This window comes from Zonotrichia albicollis, chromosome 1 (assembly GCF_047830755.1).
Source record: "Zonotrichia albicollis isolate bZonAlb1 chromosome 1, bZonAlb1.hap1, whole genome shotgun sequence".
NCBI lineage: Eukaryota > Metazoa > Chordata > Aves > Passeriformes > Passerellidae > Zonotrichia > Zonotrichia albicollis.
In genome coordinates, this window is record NC_133819.1 from 38,563,039 (window position 1) to 38,585,660 (window position 22,622).

Here is a 22,622-nt window from a genome sequence, read left to right on the forward strand (position 1 = left end):
CCGGGGCTGCTGCCCGCGCCTGGGCCGGGGGCGGAGGGTCGCTCCGGCCAAATCACTTTTCTGCCTTGGGTGGACAGGGAGCGAGAGATGGACGGCAGAGGTTTCGGAGAAATAAGTAAATCGCCTCGCGATTACAACACGCTAGCGAATACAACACGCCTTTTTCCGCAGACGGGCTCCCCATCAGGGGACTGGGGGAAAAAAAAATCCCCAACACTTTTACCTTTGGAAAATTGAAAGGTCTGTGTGTGTATCTGTGTGCGCCTGTGTTTTAGTGGTGCCGTTGCCAAGCCCAGAATTTTGTTTTCTCTCCCAGCATGCGTTGATGACATCACGAAGTGCCCCTTCTTTGTGTGTCAGTGATGTCACCAAATGCAGTGTGGGGGACAATGGAATCCTGAACTCCGGGCGAGGGCGAGTGGGAAGCGGCTGCTCCTGCTGCTGGTTCAGGGCTGAGCCGGGGGAGGGAAGGGAGGACACAGCTGCTGCTTTAGGGCTGAAACAGGTGAGAGACGGGAAAGCTGCTGGGGATTCCTTTTGCTTGGATTGGTGGGGGCGAGTGGGCTTTGGGCTAGGCTCCTTTTTTTTTTTTTTTTTTTCCCTTTCTTTTTTCCCCTTATTGCTTTCAAACTGAGACAGGTGAGAAGTTGCTGCTGCCGCCGGAGGGACAAAGCAGGTGAGGCAGGGGGGAAGCTTTGGGGTTGAAACAGTTCTGAGAATAGGAGGAAAGCAAGCAGCCCCCGCGCCGAGTCTAACACCCCCTCTGAGCCTTAAAAAAAGCAGCCCCGGGAGCTGCCCCTCTCCCAGCCACCTGCTTCCACCGCGTCCCCGCGGGGCTCTCGCACGGAAGCAGCAGCGGAGCCGGGAAGGGCGCCTATGCCTGTGCCCCCCGACACCGCTGCAGGTTACTTTTCAGAGGGTCTCCATTAAAAACTCACGTCCCCCTCCGTGTGCCCCTTTCTTCCCTCTCCGGGGGGAAGGGAAAGAGAGGGGGCCGTGGCGGCCGGGATCCCCCTCCATCCCCGGAGCTGGGGCTCCGCCGCCCGCCCCCGCCGCCCCCCGCTCCGCACCGGGTGGCGCCCCGGCCCCGCCGCCCCCCAGCCCCGCTCGGCGGTGGGGGAGGCAGCCAGGGAAGCCATTGCCTGTTTAATAGTTGCTGTTGCAGCACTTCCGCTTCTCTCCCAGCGAGAGAGACACGAGTGGCCAGGCCCAGCCGCACCGAGGAGGAGCAGCCAGACACAAAGGGAGAGGTAGGGGGACGGGGCACCCCCCGCCGCCCTCCCCGGGGACAGGGGCGAGGGGCAGGGCCGGCCGCGGCCCGGCGATGGGGCGGCAGCCGGCGGGGCAGGGGGGTCGCGCCCGGGGCTGTCAGGTACCGCTGTCCCCCGGCCCTGCGGGCCCGCGGCCGGGGCAGCTCGGCCGGGCCCCCTCCGGCTCTCGGCCAGCGGGGGCAGGGGAGCTCCCTGGGGGCCCGTGGCCCTCAGAGGGAGGCGGCCGTGTGTCGCCCCCCCCTCCCCCTCGGGCCCGCGGCTGTCCCCGGAGCCCTTCCCCCGAACTCTCCCGGGGTGCCCTGCCGGCCCCCCCATCCCTCCCGACGGCTTCTCGCCTCTCTCGGTGCGGACCTGCCCTCGGCAGCCCGCCGTGCTCGCCCTCCTCCCTCGTGCCCCCGGGGTGCCCGCATGGACCCGGGCTGCCTCCCCCTGGCCCCCGCTGCCCCCCTCCCTGGCACCGGCCTCCCCTCTCGCCCCTCGTAGGCCCTGGTCCTCCTTTCCCCCGCGTCCCCCCCGGCACAGACCCTCTGCTCCCTTCCCCCTCCTCTGGCACATGCCCCTCGGTGCTGTGGGCCTCGGTGGGTGCCACCAGTGCACCCCACTCCCTGCTCAGCCCTTCCCCTTGGTTTGCTCCCGTCCTGCCCGCCTCCCCTCACGGCTTCCAACGCCCGATCCCACAGACAGGGGATATCCAGCAGGCAGGGGTTTCCCCGCCACAGGTCACACATCTGCCGGGGTCTTCCCTGTGTTGCCAGTGATGCCCCACTTCCATTTTAGAACTGGCGACGGGCACCCCCCTGGCCTCGTCCCTTCCTGCCTCCCCCACGTGCCTCCCGGGAACCCAAGGGACCGGAGCTGTGCCATTTTTATCTCCTACACCCCTAGGCTCGATAGTGGTGGGTGGTGGTGATGGCTCCTCTTGTGTGTGCAGTTTGGGGGAGATTAGAAAGAATTGCTTTGAGCTTCCCTGATCCTCGCAGTTGTCCTCGTTCCAGTCTCCTCTCATTCCGCACTTGCTTTTTGAGAGGAAGCTTTTAAAGTCCCTTTTCCCCTGCTCCTCGGTGTTACTAGTGCAGGGGAAGCTATTGCTCCTCCTGCTATGGCTGTAGGGCCTAGAGAGGAGAGGGAGACACGAGGATCCTTTAAAAGGAGCATGACCCAAACACAGATCGAGATTGTCAGCAGCCTTTCTCTGTGTGTGTTTGTGTTCACTGTTTGTTCCCCACGCCCCATGGTGTCTCCTCTCCAGGTTGGGGTGTGTGGTGGGGGGGTCGCTATGTCGGATGACGATTCGAGGGCCAGCACCAGCTCCTCCTCATCTTCATCCTCCAACCAACAGACAGAGAAAGAGACAAGCACACCTAAGAAGAAGGAAAGCAAAGTCAGCATGAGTAAAAACTCTAAACTGCTATCTACCAGTGCCAAGAGGTGAGGATGCAGTCAGTTTTCTCACTGGTTTGTTGCATCTTCCCTTCTTCCTCGTTTTATTTTGCGCTGTTCCCCTGCTACTCCCATTCCTCATCCCTAGCCCTTGTGCTCAACCTTTCTGCGTGAAGCTGCTATTGTCTCACTTTTTTCAGTGTCTTGCTGCAGTGAGTGTCTGCCCAACTTCACTGCTTTCTGGTTCCTCTTCCTGCTTGTTCCAAATATTTTCCTGGCTTTTCTTCTTCTGGGCTGTTATTCTGACCCTCAATTATTTCTGCCGTCTCTTCCTTTTTCCTGACTTGCATTTGTTGTGGGAATGGTGTAGGATTGACATTTAGACCTTTTTTTTTTGTCTGCTACTGGAAGCTATATGGTCCCAAGCAAGGCATTGCATTTCAACATGTTTCACTCTCTTGTGGGTTAGAGTCCAGAGTGTCTTTTTTTCTTTCCAGAACTGATTTGGAGATGAATTAATGTTTGTGAAGTTTTGGGTTTGCTTGATTTGGAGGAGTGCGCTGCAGTGCGAGGGGTGTAATATAGCCCCAGATCTTTACCAACAAATACATTACTGTTATTTTTGTCTGCTCATCTCTTATATCGAATTTTCTGTGTATGGTTGGATGCTAACTGGAATAAATAATCCACAGCAGGCCCACTTGTGGACATTCTCCTCTAAAATAATCTTTGCTCACAGCCCAGAGTGACTTTAAGCTTTTTTTGAGAATAAAGTAATTTTTATTCCAGAATAATGTGTAGAGAGATACACCTGCATAGAACAGGAATTGCAGAACAGCTGTGGCAGTTTTCTTCACTTGGACAGACTCTTGGAGCTGCTAATTTTTTTTAAAGTTACCCTTTCTTATTTTTTCTGTGTGTCACCTGAGTTCAGCACCATCCTGCTCCAGGGAGCTAAGCTGACAAATGGAGGTTTTCAAGCAAACTTGCAGTACTTCAGTAAGAATAATAAACCATCTCACTGAAGAGCTCTGCCAAGCAGCAGAGAGGTTGTATCAGTAGGTGTCTAAAGTGACTGGGGTTTTATGCAAATGCCCTGTCGTAGCAAATGAGTTCTCTGTGGCTTTATAGAATTTAGGTGGTTTGGTTATTCCCGATCTCCACTCAGCAGGTTTCCATGGCAAACTGACATAGATAGTGGCAAGCACTGTTTACGTGTTGTGCCCTTCGCTGTTCTAAGGAGAAGATTTTAAACTGCCTCCTGTGGAAAGGCTGTGGTTCTTGTGTGTGACAAGTGGCAGGAGATGCTGGCTGAGTTTAAAGGAGAAGGGAGGCAGGCTGAGTGCTGGGTGGGGAGATCTGGAAGGGAAGCCTGAGTGACAGTAATGGGACTCCAGGGAAGAGGATGATAGCTGGTTGGGCGTTTTGTGGCAGAAGCAGCGTGAGCCCAGAATAGTCTGGGCTGAGAGGACAGGGTGTTGGCTGAGCACAGGGGAGAGAGGGAGCGTCTGGAGTCCTAGGGAGGGGACGTGGGGATGTTGTGTGGCTCTTGAGGGTGAAGAGAAGGGAGAATTTAAGGTGGTAGGAAGTGCAGGAGCGTCAGAAATAGACATTCACCTTCCTTAAAGTGTCCTTGAGAATGGCGCAGTTATTGACTCCCTCAGGGCTGTGGATTTTTTTTCTCAGGATGGTGATGAGAAGCTGGGGAGAGAGGAGGGAGCCAATTTGGCAATGACTGTTTCTCTCAATCCCGTAAGACAAAATTCCTTTCCAGGCTGCAGTTTCCTCTTGGTGCATCACATTTGCAGAGGTTCCCCCTCACTTACAGGCTGGTTGGCAGAGCAAAGAGGACAGTCTTTTCCACTGTGTGATTGGCATCTTTGTGGGAGTGCAAAGGGGTGCACCTGTCTGGGTTCAGTGCACGATGCCTGTGCACTTTTCTGCCTGTCTCTTTAACAGGGCAGGGCGCCTGTCCTGCTGAGGGGGTTTGCACTGGTGGGAGGCCACAGTTGAGAGCACCTCCCTTACGTGCTGTGGCAAGCTCACAGTGACAGTATGTCTGCAAGGAGAATGTGTTAACTGCTGTCCCACTCAGTGACTTACCTTTGTTCCTTCTTGCTTTATTGCCACAGGATTCAGAAGGAATTGGCTGACATCACCTTAGATCCACCTCCCAACTGCAGGTTGGTGTCGATTCCTTACATGAGGAGGATGGGGGAAGGAGAGGGGCTGAAGTGTGCCTGTGTGTTGTAACTGCCCTCAGAGGCTCTGGATGGAGCAGAGGAACGGCTCCATCCACAGTACTTTTGTGAATGCTTTAAATAGTTTCCAGGAGGGGATACCTCCAGAGATTGTATGTATTTTGACCAGTTTTCTGTTTGTTTTGGGGGTTGTTTTGTTTTTTTAACAATTGCACGTCAATATGTTATATTGTTTTGTGTGTGTGCGTTTCAGAAACTGGTTTATAAAGAAGAGTGTGAAAACTTTCTTCTTGTTTGTTTTTGGTTTGGTTTATAAATCTAATGCCTGACTGCACTAATCTTATATAAATAAGAGTCCTGCCAAGGAAGCAGAGAATGCTCTGAGGTTTTTAGTTCAGAGTTCTGTTGTGAACAGCAGCTGACAGTGGAAATGAAGTGCAAATTCGTCACTCAGTGGGTGCCCCACTGGAACATACATCTTAGCTGATGAAACAGAAAGCAGGGATATTCTGTTGCCCTTTATAAAGCAGCTTGTTTTTAGGTATGTTTTAGAAACTTACATTGTTTTTTTAAAACCTCTGGCAGGTTGATTTGTTTCATTGCATGGTGTTGCTGGACCTCTTTGCATTTGGAGAGGAGGCAGTAGTAGTGTAACATCTTTAGTTATACTTGCTCATCCAAGAGGAAAGAGGCTTTCAGTCTGGTCTGTGCTTGCTGTAGTTGCCAACACATAACTCTTGTTCCCGCCTTCTTGCTGTAGCTGAGGTTTGATGTCTTTTGATGTTGGTTATGGCAGAAATCAGAGAAAATTATGTTTATAAATAACTGTTTAAATTGGTCTTTTTCATATTGAGTTTCCACCCACAAATGTCCATGAACCTTTTTATTGAAGCTTTTTGCCACTGTTAGTCTGTGGGGAGGCATTAGCACAAGAGTTACCCTGACAGATCCAGAGCCATCCTTTCAGTACCAGTCCCTAGGATCATAATTAATTGAAGGAGAGATTGAATGTGATGTGTGACATCTAATCTGATACTAAGAAGATTTTTGTGCTGTTGTTGGGATGATAACCAGTAAGTTTTGAAATCTTTATTTGTGACAATACTTTTTTAGGGACAGTAATGACTTACCTGAATATTATAAAATTTCCAGTTCTTGGGCTGGAGATGTCTGTCCCGTGTGCGTCCTAGCTCCGTGGCAGGATGAAGTCCACATGCTTTTTCCTCCTCCTCCCACTTTAATCTGATTTTCATGGGAAAGAAACACAGAAGCACATCTCAGACACTGTTGCTTACTCTCTAGAAAACTGAGTGTGCAGGTGTTAGTTTGAAACTAGGCAGCAACACTAATTTTCTGGATAGTCAAGGTGCTGGGACTTCAGGCAAGTCTATCCAAAAGCTGTGATAGTATATGAGTACATTAGATTGCATGTTTCTTCTGAAGGTTCGTGTAAATGATAGTAGAACCCTAATTTGTCCTTGTTTTAATTAGATTCATTCACAGGTAAAGATGAACTAGAAGACTGCTTAGCAAAATACAGTATAGTTTTGGTTTTTCTTTTTTAATTACATAGACTATTGAAGATAACGTGTTTCAAGGCCCACATAGTAAGTTTGTGTTATTTCAGCCTTTACAAATATTTCTAATGGTAAAAATTAGCGTGTCGTACAAATAGCAATGATTAATCTTCATCCATAGTGGAGTTATAAGTATTCTGCATTCCTTTTGACTTTCAGATGAGTGACAGTGAAGGCTGGCAACTCCTGCAAGTAATGCATGGAACTGGTGTAGTTGTTACTGCCTTTTAATATGTTGATAGGTAGGAAAACGTGAGTGGAGGGGTTTGTTGTATGTGTATGTGTGACCAAAGGAGTTTTGGTATTGCTCATCTTGGGGTGAAGTCATCCTACTTGTGTAAACACGGTGCTGAGAGCCAAGAAGAGCAGCTCTACTTATGGCTAAGGAGGCTCCAGTTGTGCAGTCAAGCGCTGGGAGTTTGTCCCAGTAGTGGCTGGTTTGTAAAAGGGCAGGCAGGTGCCGATTGCCACAACAGTGAGATGAGTTTTAGCTAGTGCAGTTGTGGGGAAAGTTCACCTCTTGTGGAAAGAAAAAAAAAATTGGAAATAGTCAATTTATGACTATGAGGAGATTAAGCAAATGAGAGACTCTGGTTGCTGTATGATGTTTGAGGTTGCCAGAATTTGTTCTTGGGAAGCCTGCTAACAGTGTCACTGCTTTGCTTTATACTTTTTCCTTTCGTATGAGCATTACTGGCATGCTGTGAAGGAGGTATTAAATACATAGTTTGAGAACTTAGTTTCAATTTCCTGCCTTTATGACTTTGCTTATTCTAACCTTTCCTCTGACCTCCTGCCCCTCATATCTCTGTTGCCTTTGTGCCTCTACAGACTTTTTGTCACTGGAGGAGAGGCCAGTCCTCTCCTTTTAGGCATCTCACTCTTTCCTGTAAGTTTAATCTTAGGGCATTATGTATGATGTCATATGCTACCTGTTGTACTGTCAGTTTTAGGGGTTGCCAAAGCCTCAACATTTTCACATTTGAAAGTGTTTGTCCGAAACTGTATCCTGTGTTATGTTGGAAGCACCATAATAATTTTTCTTTTTCTGAACATCTGTTCTTACACCCCCCACTACCATGTTTGTATTTTCCCCTGTTCTATGTCTGGCATTTGATGTAAGTTCATGGTTGGCTGTGCTTTAATTTTTGGCCTCACTGCAAAATAGTGTTACTCTTTCAGTCTTATTGCAGTAATGGGAGTTCAAGATATTTAACACATCCCAGAGCAGCTCTGCATATTGAAAGATAAAGGTTCAGGTTGTGAATGATTTTTAGTAACTGTTTTACCATATCTTACATGAGGTATTTTTCTTCTTATAAAACATGACATGCAAGATGCAATTACAAATAATGACAACCATTTGACATTTCAAACAAAATAGATTAAAAATAAATGTTTCATTTTTATTTTTGTAGCTTTCAATGTCTGTATTTTCATTTATGTAACCCACAGATCATCTGTTTAAAGAACAAAAACCAAGAAACCCAAACCCCAAGCACACTCAACACCCTGTGATTGAGCAGCTGTGTGGTTTTTACGCATATGTGGGTAATATGAGGGGAAGCTTATTCCAGAACTTCCTCTCTCCTCAGCACTTGCTGGGCCTCTCCTTGCTTCTGGTTTTTCCATAGCTTGCTGTGTCCCCCAAAATTTACCTGGGCTTGTGTGTCATTGGCTAGTTCATTTCTCATACTCCCTGTGTCTGCTTCCTCAGGCTGTGATTTTGATTTTCACAGGCTAGTGCAGTTAGTTGTGCAGAGGCGCAGAATATGTGCGTGGAAGCAGTCTCTGTTTGGCCTGCATTTAAAACGCAGGTTTTTGGACTTGAAAACATTTTCTAAAAAGATATATTCAATACATGTTGCAAATTCATGGGTTCCTGCTGGGACCAGTGCTGCATCCTCATGACTGTCCTAGTGTAATGTATGTTTGGCAGCTACTTCTGAATAGATTTTAGTCCTCTTCATTATTTTCAGTGGGCCAGTGCTCTGGAGGTCTTTAATTTCTGCAAGATGATTTGACTCCCGATATTAATACTGAGTTATGAAAGTTAAGTATGACTTTCAAGTTCAAAAGGTGGTTAGTGGTTAAGATGAATTGGAGAAGGACTGTTTGGACCTAAAGTGTTTAAAATCTTTTGAGATTGTATCTGGTGATCTCTTCTCCTGTTTTGTTTTATGTCAGAGAGTTTAACTCCAGTTTTAGAGCTCAAAGAAGGTAACTAGAAACTTCTTACTTTTGGTCTATCATATGTGCAATGACAGAGGAGGTGTCATGCCTTTGCTTTGGGTCTGCAGATGTCAAAATACAGTTCTGTCTTGCTATGTAAGCAGTCCTGACTTTTGTTTGCTGGTAACTCTTAGGAGTGCTGTGCAGAAGCTTTGTCTGAGACCTTCTGTCTCAGTGATGAGGTGTCCAAAGCTTTAAGAGAAGTTTATTCAAGCTTTAAGTGCTCTTTATTCCTTTTGTGTAATTTATTCAACCTCGGTATCTAAGCATCTCTTCATGGTAGATCTGCTTATTGATGTGAGGTTATGGAACAAGTGGTTTTCCCCATTTTTAGGGGTGGGGAGTTACAACCCACGAAAAACAAGTGACTTGTCTAAAGTCATACAGGAAGTCTCTGGCAAAGTGGAGAAATTAATGTAAATTTCTTTTGTTTCTAGCTAACTTGCAGCTGAGCTGTTCTGCTGGAACTGTGTGCATCAGTTGCAATTATAAGCATAAAGCTTTGAATTTGTGCTTTATTGGGTGTCTGGTATTGACTGTATGTAAGCATGGTAATTTAATGTTATTTTTCCCATCTGTGTAGATGGACCAAAATGGATATTAACTGGACTTAATGTTTTTTCATCTATCTTAGCTAAACTGAAACAAGTTTGTCTCCACATGGCTCATTTAAGTCCATATAGGCGAGACCAGCTGTTATTTAAACAAAAATAATTTTCAAACCTTTGTTGAAGGAGGCATTTGCCTGCAGGGCTTTCCATTGCTTCAAATGCTATCACAAATTCATTATTTAAATAATAATAAAATACAGTTGTGTTTTTTGGCACCTTCAGCCCAATTTTTGTCAATTTACAGAATAAGGACCAGATCTCCTTGAGAGCCTTGTGAAAGGTAACTGTCAGCACTTAATAAATATGTGTCTCAGTAAAGATGGTGGGGAGAAGTGCTCTCCGTTACAACGTATGGAACATTAATAGTTTTCAAAACTTTGCAGTGTGGAATTAAGATTTCTTGGCTTGAGAGAAGTCTGCATAAAATGTGTGGCTCAAAGGCAGTTTTGAACTCAACAGTTTCATATTATAATTAATATATTTCATCTACATACCATGCAGGTGTGGCATTTGTCTTGCTTACATTTGTTTTTTATGGTGCTTGTAATTTTTTGCAAATGTATTTTTTCAATACTTTCAACTCCAATAATGCTTTAAGTGCTTTTGCTTTTAAATCTAGCATATTATTTAAGGATGAATTGTCACTGTTAAACTCTAACATCAGTGTTGGTTTTGTTATTTTCATGTGTGAAATAGCCCTTCCTGAGCAGTATTATATTCTATAGCATCAACTTTCCGGTTTTACATTTTCTAAGTTTAATTTCATTATGACTTTTTTCCTTAATGTGCCCAGTCAAATTATTAGGTCAGGAATGACACAAATGCCAGCTATTGCTTCCTTGTAGAAATAAAAAAATATTATCACCTTTAAAGAAAGTGAAATTATCAGCTTACAAAAGTGGTATTAGAAGTCTTTTTTTTTCTTTTTTTCACCTCATGTTGTGTTGAAAATGTGAGTGTTTTCTGTGATAAGTTTCCAGATGTAGGATAGGAAGGACCTACATAATTAGTGCTGTGTGTAGTTGAAAAATATCTTTTGTCATATAAACTACCAGCAGTTCAGCATTCCCTCCCTGCTTTGTTTGGCACATGATCCCTGGAGAAATAACTCTTCCTTTTGAAATGGTGTATTAACTAATTTAGAGATCCTCTGCAGCTGTGTATGGTCTAGCTTGCAAACCATAAAAATAATACATTTCTACACTGGCTGAATTTAAGTACGTGGAGGTAGCAGCTCCTGCAGGCAAAGTCCCCTGCCCGATGTGCTCAGACAAAGGCTGCACAGAGCAGTTCCTCTGCTGAGGATCGATTAGTTAATATTACAGGAATTAACTTTTCTGAAGCCACTTCTGTTTTTATTTTAACTGTCAGAAATGTTTTGATGGCCAGGCTGTTTGGACACTGTGGCAGGAGCTGGCTGATGCTGTGGTAGATTTTGCTTTGCACGTCCTGGCTGGGTAATTCCCAAATGAACTGCGTTCTGTGCTCTTGCATGCCAAACATGGAAACGATGAATCTTGAGAGTGGCTGTGAAATTGTATCATGGCTAAGAACAAAGAGGATTGAAATCCCTTCTGTGCACCCTCCCTTGTATACCACTTAATTTTATTATTTGACTTTCAGTTTTGCTGCCCTTGGAGGGCACTGTGCAACTGTGTTTATGATGCTGCATATATATTTTATCTGACAAATTCTTGTATTTCCTCTTGGTTACACAGTCTTGTTTGGTTTTTCAGTTGTATTTCCAGTGCTGCTTGTCTAGATTTTTATATTGGATATGTGTATAGTAGCAGTTTATATGTCTGGTTTTGTTTTAGGAAACATACTCTGTATGTGTGTGATACTTCATAGATTTAAATGGGAAACAATGTATGTATGCTGTTTATACTTTGGGGCTTGAATCTATCTTGCCTCTTTATATGAAGACAAAATTACCCTTGGATAAGTGGCTTGTCTAGGGTATCAAGGAGGATGGTTTTGTGTTTGAAGATTTCAGCAAGAGCAGGTTGCCAGGGCCTTGTTGTTTCTGAAGGACGGGTTGGTTTGAGAGCCGGTGTCATTGTGTCTGGCACATGTTCCCTTTGGTCCCGCTGCTGGAGGGGGTTGTGTTGGGATGGAGACGGAGTTCACCTGCACCAGTACATCTGATTAAGGTTATCAGTGAGTTTGTGTGTAGTGAAACTTCTGCAGCCTCTGCCTGCACTCTTCTGTAATTGTACATGACAGACCAGCCTTCCATGCAGCACCTTTTCAGAAGCATTTAATGTACTAAAAAAGGGATACCATTTCATGTGGATGGGTCTAAGAGATTACTGCACACCTGTGCAGGCACACACCCTGCTCAAAGTTAAGGGCTGTGCTTTCTCCTCAAAACAAAGTGCTTCAAACTAAGTTAAATTAATGATGCAATTTAGTCATTATAAGTAAAATCTTGCCAATCTGTACATTTATTTGAATGAAATAAATTTATACTTATTTTTCCCTCTGAGGCTTAATAGTGGAGGTCTGAATGCTCACTTCATTATGTTAAAAAACCAAGGAGAGAACATGTATTGTCAAGTACTATAAATAAACTACAACTGTCAAAATAAGCACTGTGTGCTCAAGAATTCAGAGGGGTTTTCTTGTTTCTCTTGCCAATTTGCAAATTTCAGCAACAGGCAATTAAAATTCCAAGGCATTTGGGGAAAGTGTAATGGTTGCAACCATGCATTTAATACATATTTTCTGTGTGTAAGGGGCTAATTGACATTACAAGGAGATGTTGTAGAGCTGGGTGCTTAACTTCAATATCCAATTTGCAGTGCTCTTTATTAACCTGGACTCTGGGGGAAGGAAGCTGGGGGAGAAAAGGAGAGCGGGGCATGCAGACTGTAGCTCAGGGCAGATGTGATGTTTCAATCTCCTCTCTCCCTCCAGTTTCACATCTGAAAATATGGATCAGGTAAGACGAAATTGATCTGTTTTGAGAACTGGGTCCAGGCCAAGTTTTGGCAGTTCATTTGTTTAAGAGAAAATACAAAGTAATTGGATTAAAGAGGCTGTATGGTTAATGATGTAGAGTCCTGTTAGATTTCTTTGCTTCTGTGTTTCTGTGAATCAGTGTGGAGTTTACATCTCAACTCCTTTAGGAGCTTCAACTTTTAGAGTCAAAGGGAGTGTGGACCTAATCAGATAAGCAGGTTAGTAGATATGTTTTGTACTTTGTATCAGTGTAAATGACTGTTTAAAAAGATTGCTCATCTCTCTCTCTGGAGCTGCTGGGCTTGCTGGAAACACAGAGAATTTTGATCTGGTACTAAGAATTATAAAAGCAAAATGGAGAGGAGCTTTCTGGAGCAGGTGGACTGCTAATATTTAATACTTTTTCTGCTGTGGGTATCTGAGCAATATTTTGGTCAGTGTGCTAATCCCAGTGTTTTGCTGGGAGAAATCAGGAGAGGGGTCTTGCTGTGTTTTCTTTTGATGCCTGGGGTCACACAGGAGTTGCACACAGGAGTGAAAAGGCCCCCAGACAGTAAAATTAATTCTGAAATCAAAAGTGTCTTTTCACAATTGGTGAATTGATTAAAAAAACCTATTTCTTATACAGTCTAAGGAACTTTGTCAGATTTATTTGAGACAGTGATTGTTCTACAAAGAAGACTGCCTGGGTAATTGTCTCAAAGGTTTTAGATGCAGTTTGAATATCTTCAGTGACGTTTTAAGGTGCTAATTTAGGTTATGACTGTTAAGGATTTCACATATGTGCAGTTCTCAAGTGGACAACTTCTAGAAAGTTTCAGTGTGTTATTTTATATTCTGAACAAGTGTAGCAGCTCTGAGAAGTGGCCTATAAATGGTGGAGAAAGTGTAATTTATTTCATTAAAGCAGTGTTTAGCTGCTGCAGAAGGTTTTGAAAGATGACTAAAATCACAGTTGTAATAACCTGTTTTAAAGTAATTAGGTCAATACTGTAGTATACTACACAAGGTCATTTTATCAGGAGTTTCTGATCAATCAGATAGTTGTAATACTGTATTTGCACAGTTTTCTATATGTCTTAGTAGTCTTTTTAAAGGAAGCAAATTAGCTGATACATACAATCCTTTATAGTTAGTGTCTTCCTTGTAAGTTATTTATCAGTGAGAATTGTCTGGCTTTCTTTTTGATGGGGTAATTCTTAATTTGAGATTCTCATTGTATTTTGTAGTGCTTTGAGTTATGGTAAAAGTATTTATGCCTCCTTACACTTGGGTGACTGTGGGAGAGAGAAAAGACTGAAGGCTTTAAATAGCTATGCTAAGTCTCAAAATATCATGAATCTCACTGAGTTCTCCATTGCATTAAAGTTGTGGTGATGCTTTCCTTCTTATTTTAAATTGAATTTCAACAGCACCCTTGTAACCTAGGAAATCAGGCAGGAAGATGCACAGTAGTGACAAGAGTGACCTAGGAGTTTTGAATGTAACTAGTGCCAGGCCTTCAGCTGCCCTGCTGCTTGTCTTTCACTGCATCCCTGGGTTGAAATCTCTAGTGAAATCTTAATGTTTTCTTCTGAATAGCATCTTTCCAATTTTCCCATCCCCTCACTCCTCTTGTGAGGTTAATCAGAGTGCAGGTATTGGTAAGACTGGGAGATGAATGAGTTGCAGATGAGGAACAGAAAAGGACATAAAATCATTGAAGGTAGCAAGGTTGTAAAGCGTTAATGGAGATTATAAGGGACAGCAGAGAGAGGTGGCCCATCAGGGTGACTGGGGTGACTTTGTGCTGGTTGCTGGAATAGTTGCAACAAAGGTGGAAGTAGAGACAAGACTGATGCTTTTTCGTCACCAGCAATTTAGCTCCACTTTCTGCACCTTGCACTGTAAGGGACAGAAGACAGGGCATCTTCCTCTTGGTGGATGGGGAGGACTACCTGTGGGCCACCCTCTTCTTGGGTATGAGTATTTTGAGTATATGAGTATGAGATTTTTAAAACAGTAAAGCATACAAGCTGCAACAATAGTTTTGCTGCCCTGATTGTTTGCACCCCAAATTGGGAGATAAAATATAAATTAGTAATGAAGTGAATGCACTTATATGATCTTACCATGGGAACAGCATACTGTACCTTGAAGTATATATGTAACAGGTGCCCCACTGTGTCTTTGCAGACCTCCTTGAACTGCTGCTTGAGTCACTTGTGACTCTTTAGCCATGTCCTCCCAGAAGCACATCAGTGAGGTGTGAGGAGTGGGGAAAAAAAACTGAGGAAGTGATAACAAGCAGAGGGAGTGAAAGGCAGGCAGAGAAATGGAGGAAGAGGGCAGAAAATGGAGAGAGAAACAAATGACTCAGTCAATCCCAAACAAATAGACTAGTATTTAAGATAGGAAGTTGCAAATTAATTTTGTTGGAGGCCATGTGAAACTGAATCTCCCAAAGGAGCACACCTTGTTTTTGTAGCAACTGAAACAGAAGTATGGCAAAAGCTGTTATTCAGTAAATTCCATAATACTGGAAACACATACTCACTGAAACTGTTAAAGGTCATTTTAGAACAGTTTTAAGTCCTTCTACCCAGTAGGTAGTGAGGTTCTGGAAACTCTTCTGCAGGAGGTTGTGGAGGCAGATAGTATCAGCATGTTCAAAGGTGGGTTGAACAAATTCATGAGCAACAGGTCTAGGAACAAATGCAAAGAGAAAAGTCAGGCAAGTACCCTTTAGCACCCCTAGTCCAGTGGCTGTGGATTCTGAGGGACTACAAAGGGAATGGACTACAGAGAGCATCCACCATCACCTATTCTGAGGAGTAGGCTCTTACCACTGCCAGGAGTAAGGGGCTGAGTTAAACGACCCAAATGGTTTTTTATGTTCTGTGTGGAATACCCACAAAATGACCTCCTTCCCCCACCCCATTGTCCCTCATTCCACTCCACTAACTTCAGGCTCTTTTCTATTTCCTTGTTCCAATTGACATGGCTTTTAGCCACAGAAAATGTTCAACTTCTGCCCTTCTTGCCTCTCTTCTTTTTATGCTTTGCCATTTAAAGCAAGCTCTTGTTTCCTGTCACTTAGCCACTTCTCCTTGCTTTTGTGAAGGATTAACCTTCCTTCATGCATTTGTGTTGCTGAATTTAGATTGTAAACTTTTCAGAGTAAAGCACTTCCTTAATTTTTGTTGGTGTTGGCAAAGTGGTATGTAAATTTCCATCTGTGTTTAAATGTTCTTTATTAATAAAGTAGGTTTAGTCTTTGGGCTTGTAGGTGTCACCCTATCCTCTCTTCCCCAAAAAAGTTATGCTTATGTTGCAAAATTGCATTTTTTCCCCCTTATCTGATAGAGGAAAATAAGTGAGTTGTTTTATTCAGCAGCTGTTGTATTATCTTGAATATGTGATTTGATTATTTTCTGGTTTTATGCGCACCAAGGTTATCACAGCTGTTACTTTGTGATACTACTACTTTGTAATAGGATAGTGTATTTTGAGATATATTAATGTTGGGGGCTTTTTTCTTTCTGGGTAGTGGCAGAGAAATAATGAAGCTGTCCAACAGCTAATCTCTTTCTTTGCTGTCTTTGTGCTCCTACTTCACCTTCCACCTCAATATCTAGGAGGACTGTAACTATTTGTTAGGGAAATACAAGTTAAAATGCATAGCTGTTACATGTGTTGAGACATTCCAGTTTCAAGTACTTAGTATTCAGTGTGTGTACTCTTAATGACTATAAATACTATGTTACATATGAGGTTCTGTAATGTATTAGCTATGTCTTGTACATTGTTTTTTCTACAGAAAATGCAAATTTTCTAACCCCATAGACTGTGCAGTCTCTGCTTTCTGCATTGCGTTTCAAGGATTTTGCCTTGTATTTCATCGAAGAGTCTTACTTTTGAGGAAATGTAAAGTCCAGACAAATCATTCAGGATTTGGATTGTTCAGGTGCACATTTCACTGCATGCTGAGTAGCACAGAACTAGTCATTTAGGATGTGTTTATTAACTAGTACTGGATTTGTCAGGAAAGACTGAAAAGTAGGGACTGGGTAGTAGAGGCTTGTGTGGTAACACTTTGTGGTGGGGATACAGCAAGGTGGCAGGGTCCAGCTGTAAGTGGTGGCAGCAGAGTAAGGGCTGTGGGTAAGTGGGGATGTGCTGTGACCTCTTTGGTGGCTGGCTGAACAGCTGGGTGAGATTTGTTAGTCATTCACAGCTTCACTTAGAGAGGTAAGGTTGGAGTGCTGATTTAGATTTGGATCTGGGAAGGACAGCTATCTTTTACCTTCTGAAATCTGTTCTGTTTGCAAAGTCTTCAGTGATTCAGAACAAATGAGGAAAAAAAGGATGGAGCTAGAGTTGATGGCTGAACTATGGCATACTAGGAAAGAATGAAAATATAGGGTGGGATTAGATGTAACTCTTAAAATCAGGAAAAAAGAGAGAAGAAAAGTATATTGGCAGGTCCCTTTCCAGTAGTAAATCTTACTGTCTCTTGCAGAGACAGAGCAATCTCTGTGCTTCTCTTCTAGGTTTTCCTTTCCTTCATCATAATCCAGGGTGTTCCAAGTCACCAGTGTGGTATAAGCTCTGGAAGAAAGAGCTAGAGTGCCTGTTCTGGCCCCTGGAGTTGTGCCTCTTTCTGCAAGCCATCTCAGCCTTGTAAAGAACAGTGGTAGTGTCTCCTGCTTCCTTATCCTTCTGAGCTGAGCATGTTCTGGTGCCTTCTCTTTCCTGGTGGCTGCACTGATCCTTCAGCACTAAGCCATTATATCTGTCAAACACTCATGCCTACAGAGAACTGAAAAGGCAAGGTTGTCCTGTTGACAGAAAGAAAATATATATTAGGAATTAAAAAATATGCAGACATAACCATTCCTGTTTTATTAATTTACTTGCAAAGGAAGTAGCAGTGATCAGCTAAACTACTGAATATAGTTTGGTTGGTTTTTTTTTTAATTGCTAAAGTATCTGGGTCATGAATCAGAGTAGCTTGATGAAAAGGAAAGAGGAAAGTGTTTTTAAAGTGCTTAAATGGGCAAATGGGATAATCCTGAGTGCAAGGTAACAGAAATTGAAATTTGTTATCTTTCTTTATGTATTATTCCCTGGTCATTGGGAAAGTGTTTTATTAGCATGAAAGGTTTCTAGTCAAGAGGATACATCTAAACTTCACTTTGGAGTTATGAGGGCATGTGGCTGTGCAGAAGGTGAGCCTGTGTGAGAATTTACACAGCAGACAACTGTATGCCAGGCAAATGAAAAGTTCTTTGCTCAGTATTTTTACTAACCCTCCTCTCATGTACACATTAAATGTCACACCTGGAAAGTCATTTAGTTGCTGTTTTAGCAAATGATTTCTTTTCAGATGGAGAATCTCTTTTTTTTTTTAGGTGTTAAAGTAATGGAAATATAATGTTTGCTTAGACTGGCTTTCCTGAAAGATAATGTGTCAAATCCTAATGACACACTGGGTCCAGTGTTAAATTTCAGTCCTTGCTGGAGATAGTGAATGAACTGTGTCCAGAAATAAGTGGGTTTGCATGTCACTGCTTATATTACTAGAGTTCAAGGTCACTAAAACAGTTCTGTAGAGTTTAATGTACAATATGTATTATTTACTCATTTTTTTCTTTAAAGTGCCAGACTGTTTACTGAACTGTGTGAGCACTTCACTGTTTTATGTATAGGCAGTGGTTTTTTCAGCTGGTTATGCACAGAGGGTAAGCAATTTTTGCCCTTATTTATTTATTTATTAATTATGCTGAGACAACTGGTTGAGAGAAAGCATTCTTGCCTTTGGCATCTGAAGGAAAGATCTCTATTTTTGTTTAGTGTGCTAAATAGGGTTGTTTTCTAGTAAGGGTTATATAATATGATTATGAAGGTATCTTGTCTTCCAGAGGGTTATAAATGTGATCTCTGGTCAGTGCTGAGAAACTCGTACTTTTGACCTTTCTGTCTCTTTGGACCCATTACTTGTTGGACATAATGGTCTTATTAAAATTACTTAATTGTTCCAAAGAGATCATTTGTGCTTACTCCGTTATTGCCATTTGATGCTGCCTCTCTACACACTGCCAAAAGTCCATGGTATATTACATTTTTATTGTTATGTAAAGCAGCTGTAAAACAAACCGTGGTTGAGTAAGTGTATTTGAAATCTTTGCTATTGGCTACTGTATTTTTTCCCTTTATGTCTCTAACTCTTACATTTATAGTTTTGCCACCACAGAGAGCTAATGAAAAGCAAACATACAGACTGTTTAAAAAAAAAGGTAATGCTATGCACAGATTCACATTGCTTCCTTACTAATTATTCTGTTTCTCAGGATAAGAAAAGATAGGAAGCACATGCAATGCTGGGGTGTTTTTTGGTGGGAGGATTGGGGATTTTGTTTTTCCTTTACATTGCTTTTGCTGTTAAATTCCTCTGGTTTTGGGAGACTTCAGGAGTTGTAGACCTAGTGGGCATAGAGCAGACAAAGGAAGATGATAAATTTATGTGCAGTAAGACATTGATCTGGATGAGGGGAGGTCTGTTTAACTCCTCTTCTTTAGTACTTGCATGCCAGTGGGCAGTCAGGCCCACGTGCATCCTCAGCACACTCACAGGGCTATGAAAGGTGACTTCTCTTATGTTTCTCTTTACAAGTAGTACTGAAGAAAACAAGGGCTTAAATTATGCTATGTCTTTGATTCTTTCTGTATGTCTTTAAGTATGTAGTAGAACACCATGTGTCATCGGAGTAAAATTATGACATGGGTACATTTAAGGGTCTGACTTTCCACAAAAAGTACTCACTGAGATGGTGAGTCTCTTAATCATTCTTTGCCCTAGTGGGGAAAGTGTGTGAAACCAGCATAACAGCCATTGGGCAACCTCTCTCACCATTTCTCATCCATGCTGGTCACAGCTGCTAAGAATTTTTTTAATAGGTGGACTTTTTCTTAGTTTAAGCTGGTTTTCTGCTTTAATTGGAGCTTGCACAGCTTAAATCTTGCTTTCTAGTCTTTTCAGAAATACACCTGAACTCAGTTGGCACTGAACCAGAGCTGCCTTCCCTCTGTAACCTGGCCTGGGGAGACATACCTACTTGGTGGGGGTCTGTTCTACATGGATTGAAGGAACAGAAACTATGAAGATTAAAAGATGCTCAGGAGGGGAGCATGTACTTGGCTTTTGCCAGCAGTTAAAAGTAAATCCCTTACAGTAAGGAAGACTCTAAATGGTGCCTCTCAATATGTGTTGTGCAGTAGTTGAATTGTTCAAGAAGACTGAACCACTACCAGACTTCAACTTTGAAATGATGAAGTAAATTTTAGCTTGATTTTTATTTTGCCCGCCATTTCACTTTGCAAATTTTGAGGTAATTCGTAGTAATTTGCACATTTTAAAACTGTTCAATGCTATCTGGGACAACAGCTCTAGGGAACAGTGTTGAATCAGATCTGCTTTTTGTCAGCAGTGTATTTAAAGCATGTATGTGTGTGCAAACACATATTTTCCATTCACTTACCACAATGCCGTGGAAGTTTTGAGAAAGTAGAGTTGGGGTTTTTTTTCTTTATTTTTTCCCTCCTAAACGTGCAGAAGTAGCTGTGTGGAAAAGAATCACTGCAAGATCAAGTTTCCTTTTCTTCAGCATTTAATTTGACTTGTAGAAGTTGACAGAGTATGTGTTTTTATAAAAACTGCAAACATTGCATCACCCAGGAGAAGAAGCACACATAGAAAAATCTCTTAGGAGGGGTGTGCAAAGCAGACTCTAAGGGTAACACTGACTTGCCAGTTAATACCAGTGGGATAAAAGGTAAAAATTTTCATGACAGAGAGGGATCAGTGCTGCCATAATGTATATTCTTGTTGGTTTTTTGTAGCAAAAAATGATAATACAATTCTAGATCCTCTGTAATGGAATACCCTATGGGAGTATGTGTGATCACATCACTGAACAGAGTGAGTGCAGCTCTGGGGTTATAGAGGTTTTGTGTACTCCAATTTTACACATGAAATAGTGTCTGTATGGTCAGAGCTAGATATAACAGGACCATTAGCACACGAGTTTGTTAAAAGATGTATGACATTTTTAGAAAATTCAATCTGAATGTTGTTGCACTCAATCAGGACATCTCATTTTGTGTATCACCTACATGGGTTTCCTTTCTGTATCTGGTCCTATCATAGCTGACTAGTGGCTTTCTTCCAGTCTTTACAGTGTTTTGACTTAGAACAATGAACTTCCTAGCTGTAACAGAACACTTTATTTATTTATTATCTGTTTCACTATTAGAAATACACCTAAAAAAAAAAATCTGATCTGAATGATATGTATTGTCAACAAGAGTTTCTCTGCTCCAGAAATTTGTTTTCAAGTCCTCGAAGCTGGGCAATATAGGTGAGGTTTTTTCACGTGTATCAAATGTATGCTAATAAATCCAGTGTAAAGAACAAGGGTCCCATCATCTTCCAGAATGAATCATTGAAGTGTGTATTCTTCCTCAACTGCAGTGTTGTTTCCATTAAAATAAATAAAGAAAGTTGAAATTGGGTATAGTAAGACACAGTGCAGGCTGGTAGTGGTCTAAGAGCAGGCAACCTTTGTATTTAAGGATCAGTCCTATAGCTGAAGTAACATAAAAGCTCTGTAATTTCTCTGAATTATCCTTTCCTATCCTGCAATAACTAAATCAAGCAAGATTTCCACAGAAGTTTTAACACCAATGTCATGAGTCTGCAATCTGGTGTGTTCCCTCTGAAATCTACTTCCACTAGCTTTTACAGATTCATTGCTTCTACATGGACATCCCTAGTTAATGAAGTGTTTTGGTTGAAGTCATGCTTTTGTTTGATGCAGCTTACACCCAGATAATGGTAGTTACACGCAAATACTGATGTACACCCTTCCTGAAAGTGCCAGAAATGTCTTTGCAAAATGGTGCCATCGATCCCTTGTTAAGCTGTTCATCTATGACCATGATGATGGCACCTGAGAACTTGCTTATGCTTACAAAGGAAGCTGCTACTGTTGACTAATTGCTTCTACAGTGAGATTTAAAACAGCATGCTGAGTATGTGTGATACCAGAGGTTTGGGTGATGTTACATATAAAGTTCTGTTCTTTTGCCTTTTTAATTGTCCCTCTCCCTCACTGGCATGTATGTCAGCCATACACACTCTATTTCATTTGGTTAGTTTGTGGTTCATTGGGGTGGTTTGTTTGGTTTAGCTTTTTCCCAAATATAGACATACCAGCATTGAGTAGGGGAGCATTTTTAATGCTTTTGGTATTTGATTTCTCATTTTCTGTCACAAACCTTTTGCCTAAAGTTCATAGGTTTGAATTTCTTTACTTCCTTGCTCCTCTTTCTCTGATTCTCTTAGTAGGTAGGTAAGTTTAGTCTGTAAGAACAGACATTTACTCTGTCTGGAAGAACACAATCAGAATGAAATACTTCAGTCATTTAACTGCTAACTTCATGCTGCACTGAATTCTAGTGTAAGAGAAAATAAATTAGAAACATCTGTTTTATTTTTCTCATAACAGAAGAACCAAGAGAGATGTTCTATTGAAATCAAAGATGGCAAATAGAAGAGCAATAAAAGGAAGGTATTATATGTGTATTTCACAGATATAATTAGTCTCTGGAACGTACTGTCATAGGAGATTATTGAGGCCAAGAACATAACAGAATTTGAAATAGATTTGGGCAGGCATGTGGCTACCATCAGTGTTCAAAATCAGTGTTATTCATTATGGTGATTTGGGAACAGTACTAAACTCATGCTCCTAGGTTTAAGCAAGATACCTTGAGATGTTGTACCAGAAGAACATCGTGGAGGAGTTTTTGGGGCTGGGGGAGAGTTGTTTGTTTCTTCCAATTAAACTTGCTTATGGACTAAAATCTGCTTTAATTCTGAGCATTACATTGAAATCATTGTTCAGTCCTGGCTTGCACAAAGAGTGTTTTTCCCTCCTTGCACGTACAGATGTGCACACCTGTCTTGTATATCTTTGGGACCAGAAATCCTCACCCCTTACTGATGTCATCCCTTTTCATGCTCCTTTTCCACATCCCCTTCCATATCAGGTCATCCCAGAAATTAATTTTATGCATCATGTCTGATCGGGTTGCAAGGGAATGCCTACGGAAGTGACCTACAAAGTGAGCAATAGAATCCAGGAACTTATAAATGATTAATACCTACACAGAGCAGAAGCCAGGGTGTTGATTAAACTTGAGTGTGCTGTAATGAGTGAAATCACTATATTTCTGTAAAGGAAGTGATGATGGTAGCAAGCTCTTTACCATGGCTTGCCTTTTTAATAAGTGGCACTTCAGGTTACAGAATTAATTCCACAGAGTGTAAAAATATCAGGAGTG

General features: G+C 42.4%; 1 protein-coding gene across 6 annotated transcripts in view; it reads left to right on the forward strand.

The window, feature by feature from the left end:
- Nucleotides 1–310: 310 nt before the first annotated feature.
- The window catches only part of LOC102064562 (ubiquitin-conjugating enzyme E2 E1), a 48,497-nt gene continuing 26,185 nt past the window's right edge, over nt 311–22,622 (forward strand). Inside the window, exons 1-5 of one of the 6 annotated variants that reach the window (XM_074538464.1) lie at nt 311–505; nt 640–676; nt 1,186–1,250; nt 2,521–2,699; nt 4,784–4,834. In XM_074538464.1, the coding sequence (XP_074394565.1) occupies nt 326–505; nt 640–676; nt 1,186–1,250; nt 2,521–2,699; nt 4,784–4,834 (512 nt within the window). In that variant the 5' untranslated portion in view covers nt 311–325. Of the gene's footprint in view, nt 506–639; nt 677–1,117; nt 1,251–2,520; nt 2,700–4,783; nt 4,835–22,622 lie in introns of those variants that run through there. The other 5 variants (XM_074538458.1, XM_014273260.3, XM_005480938.4 and 2 more) reach the window with 5 other exon arrangements.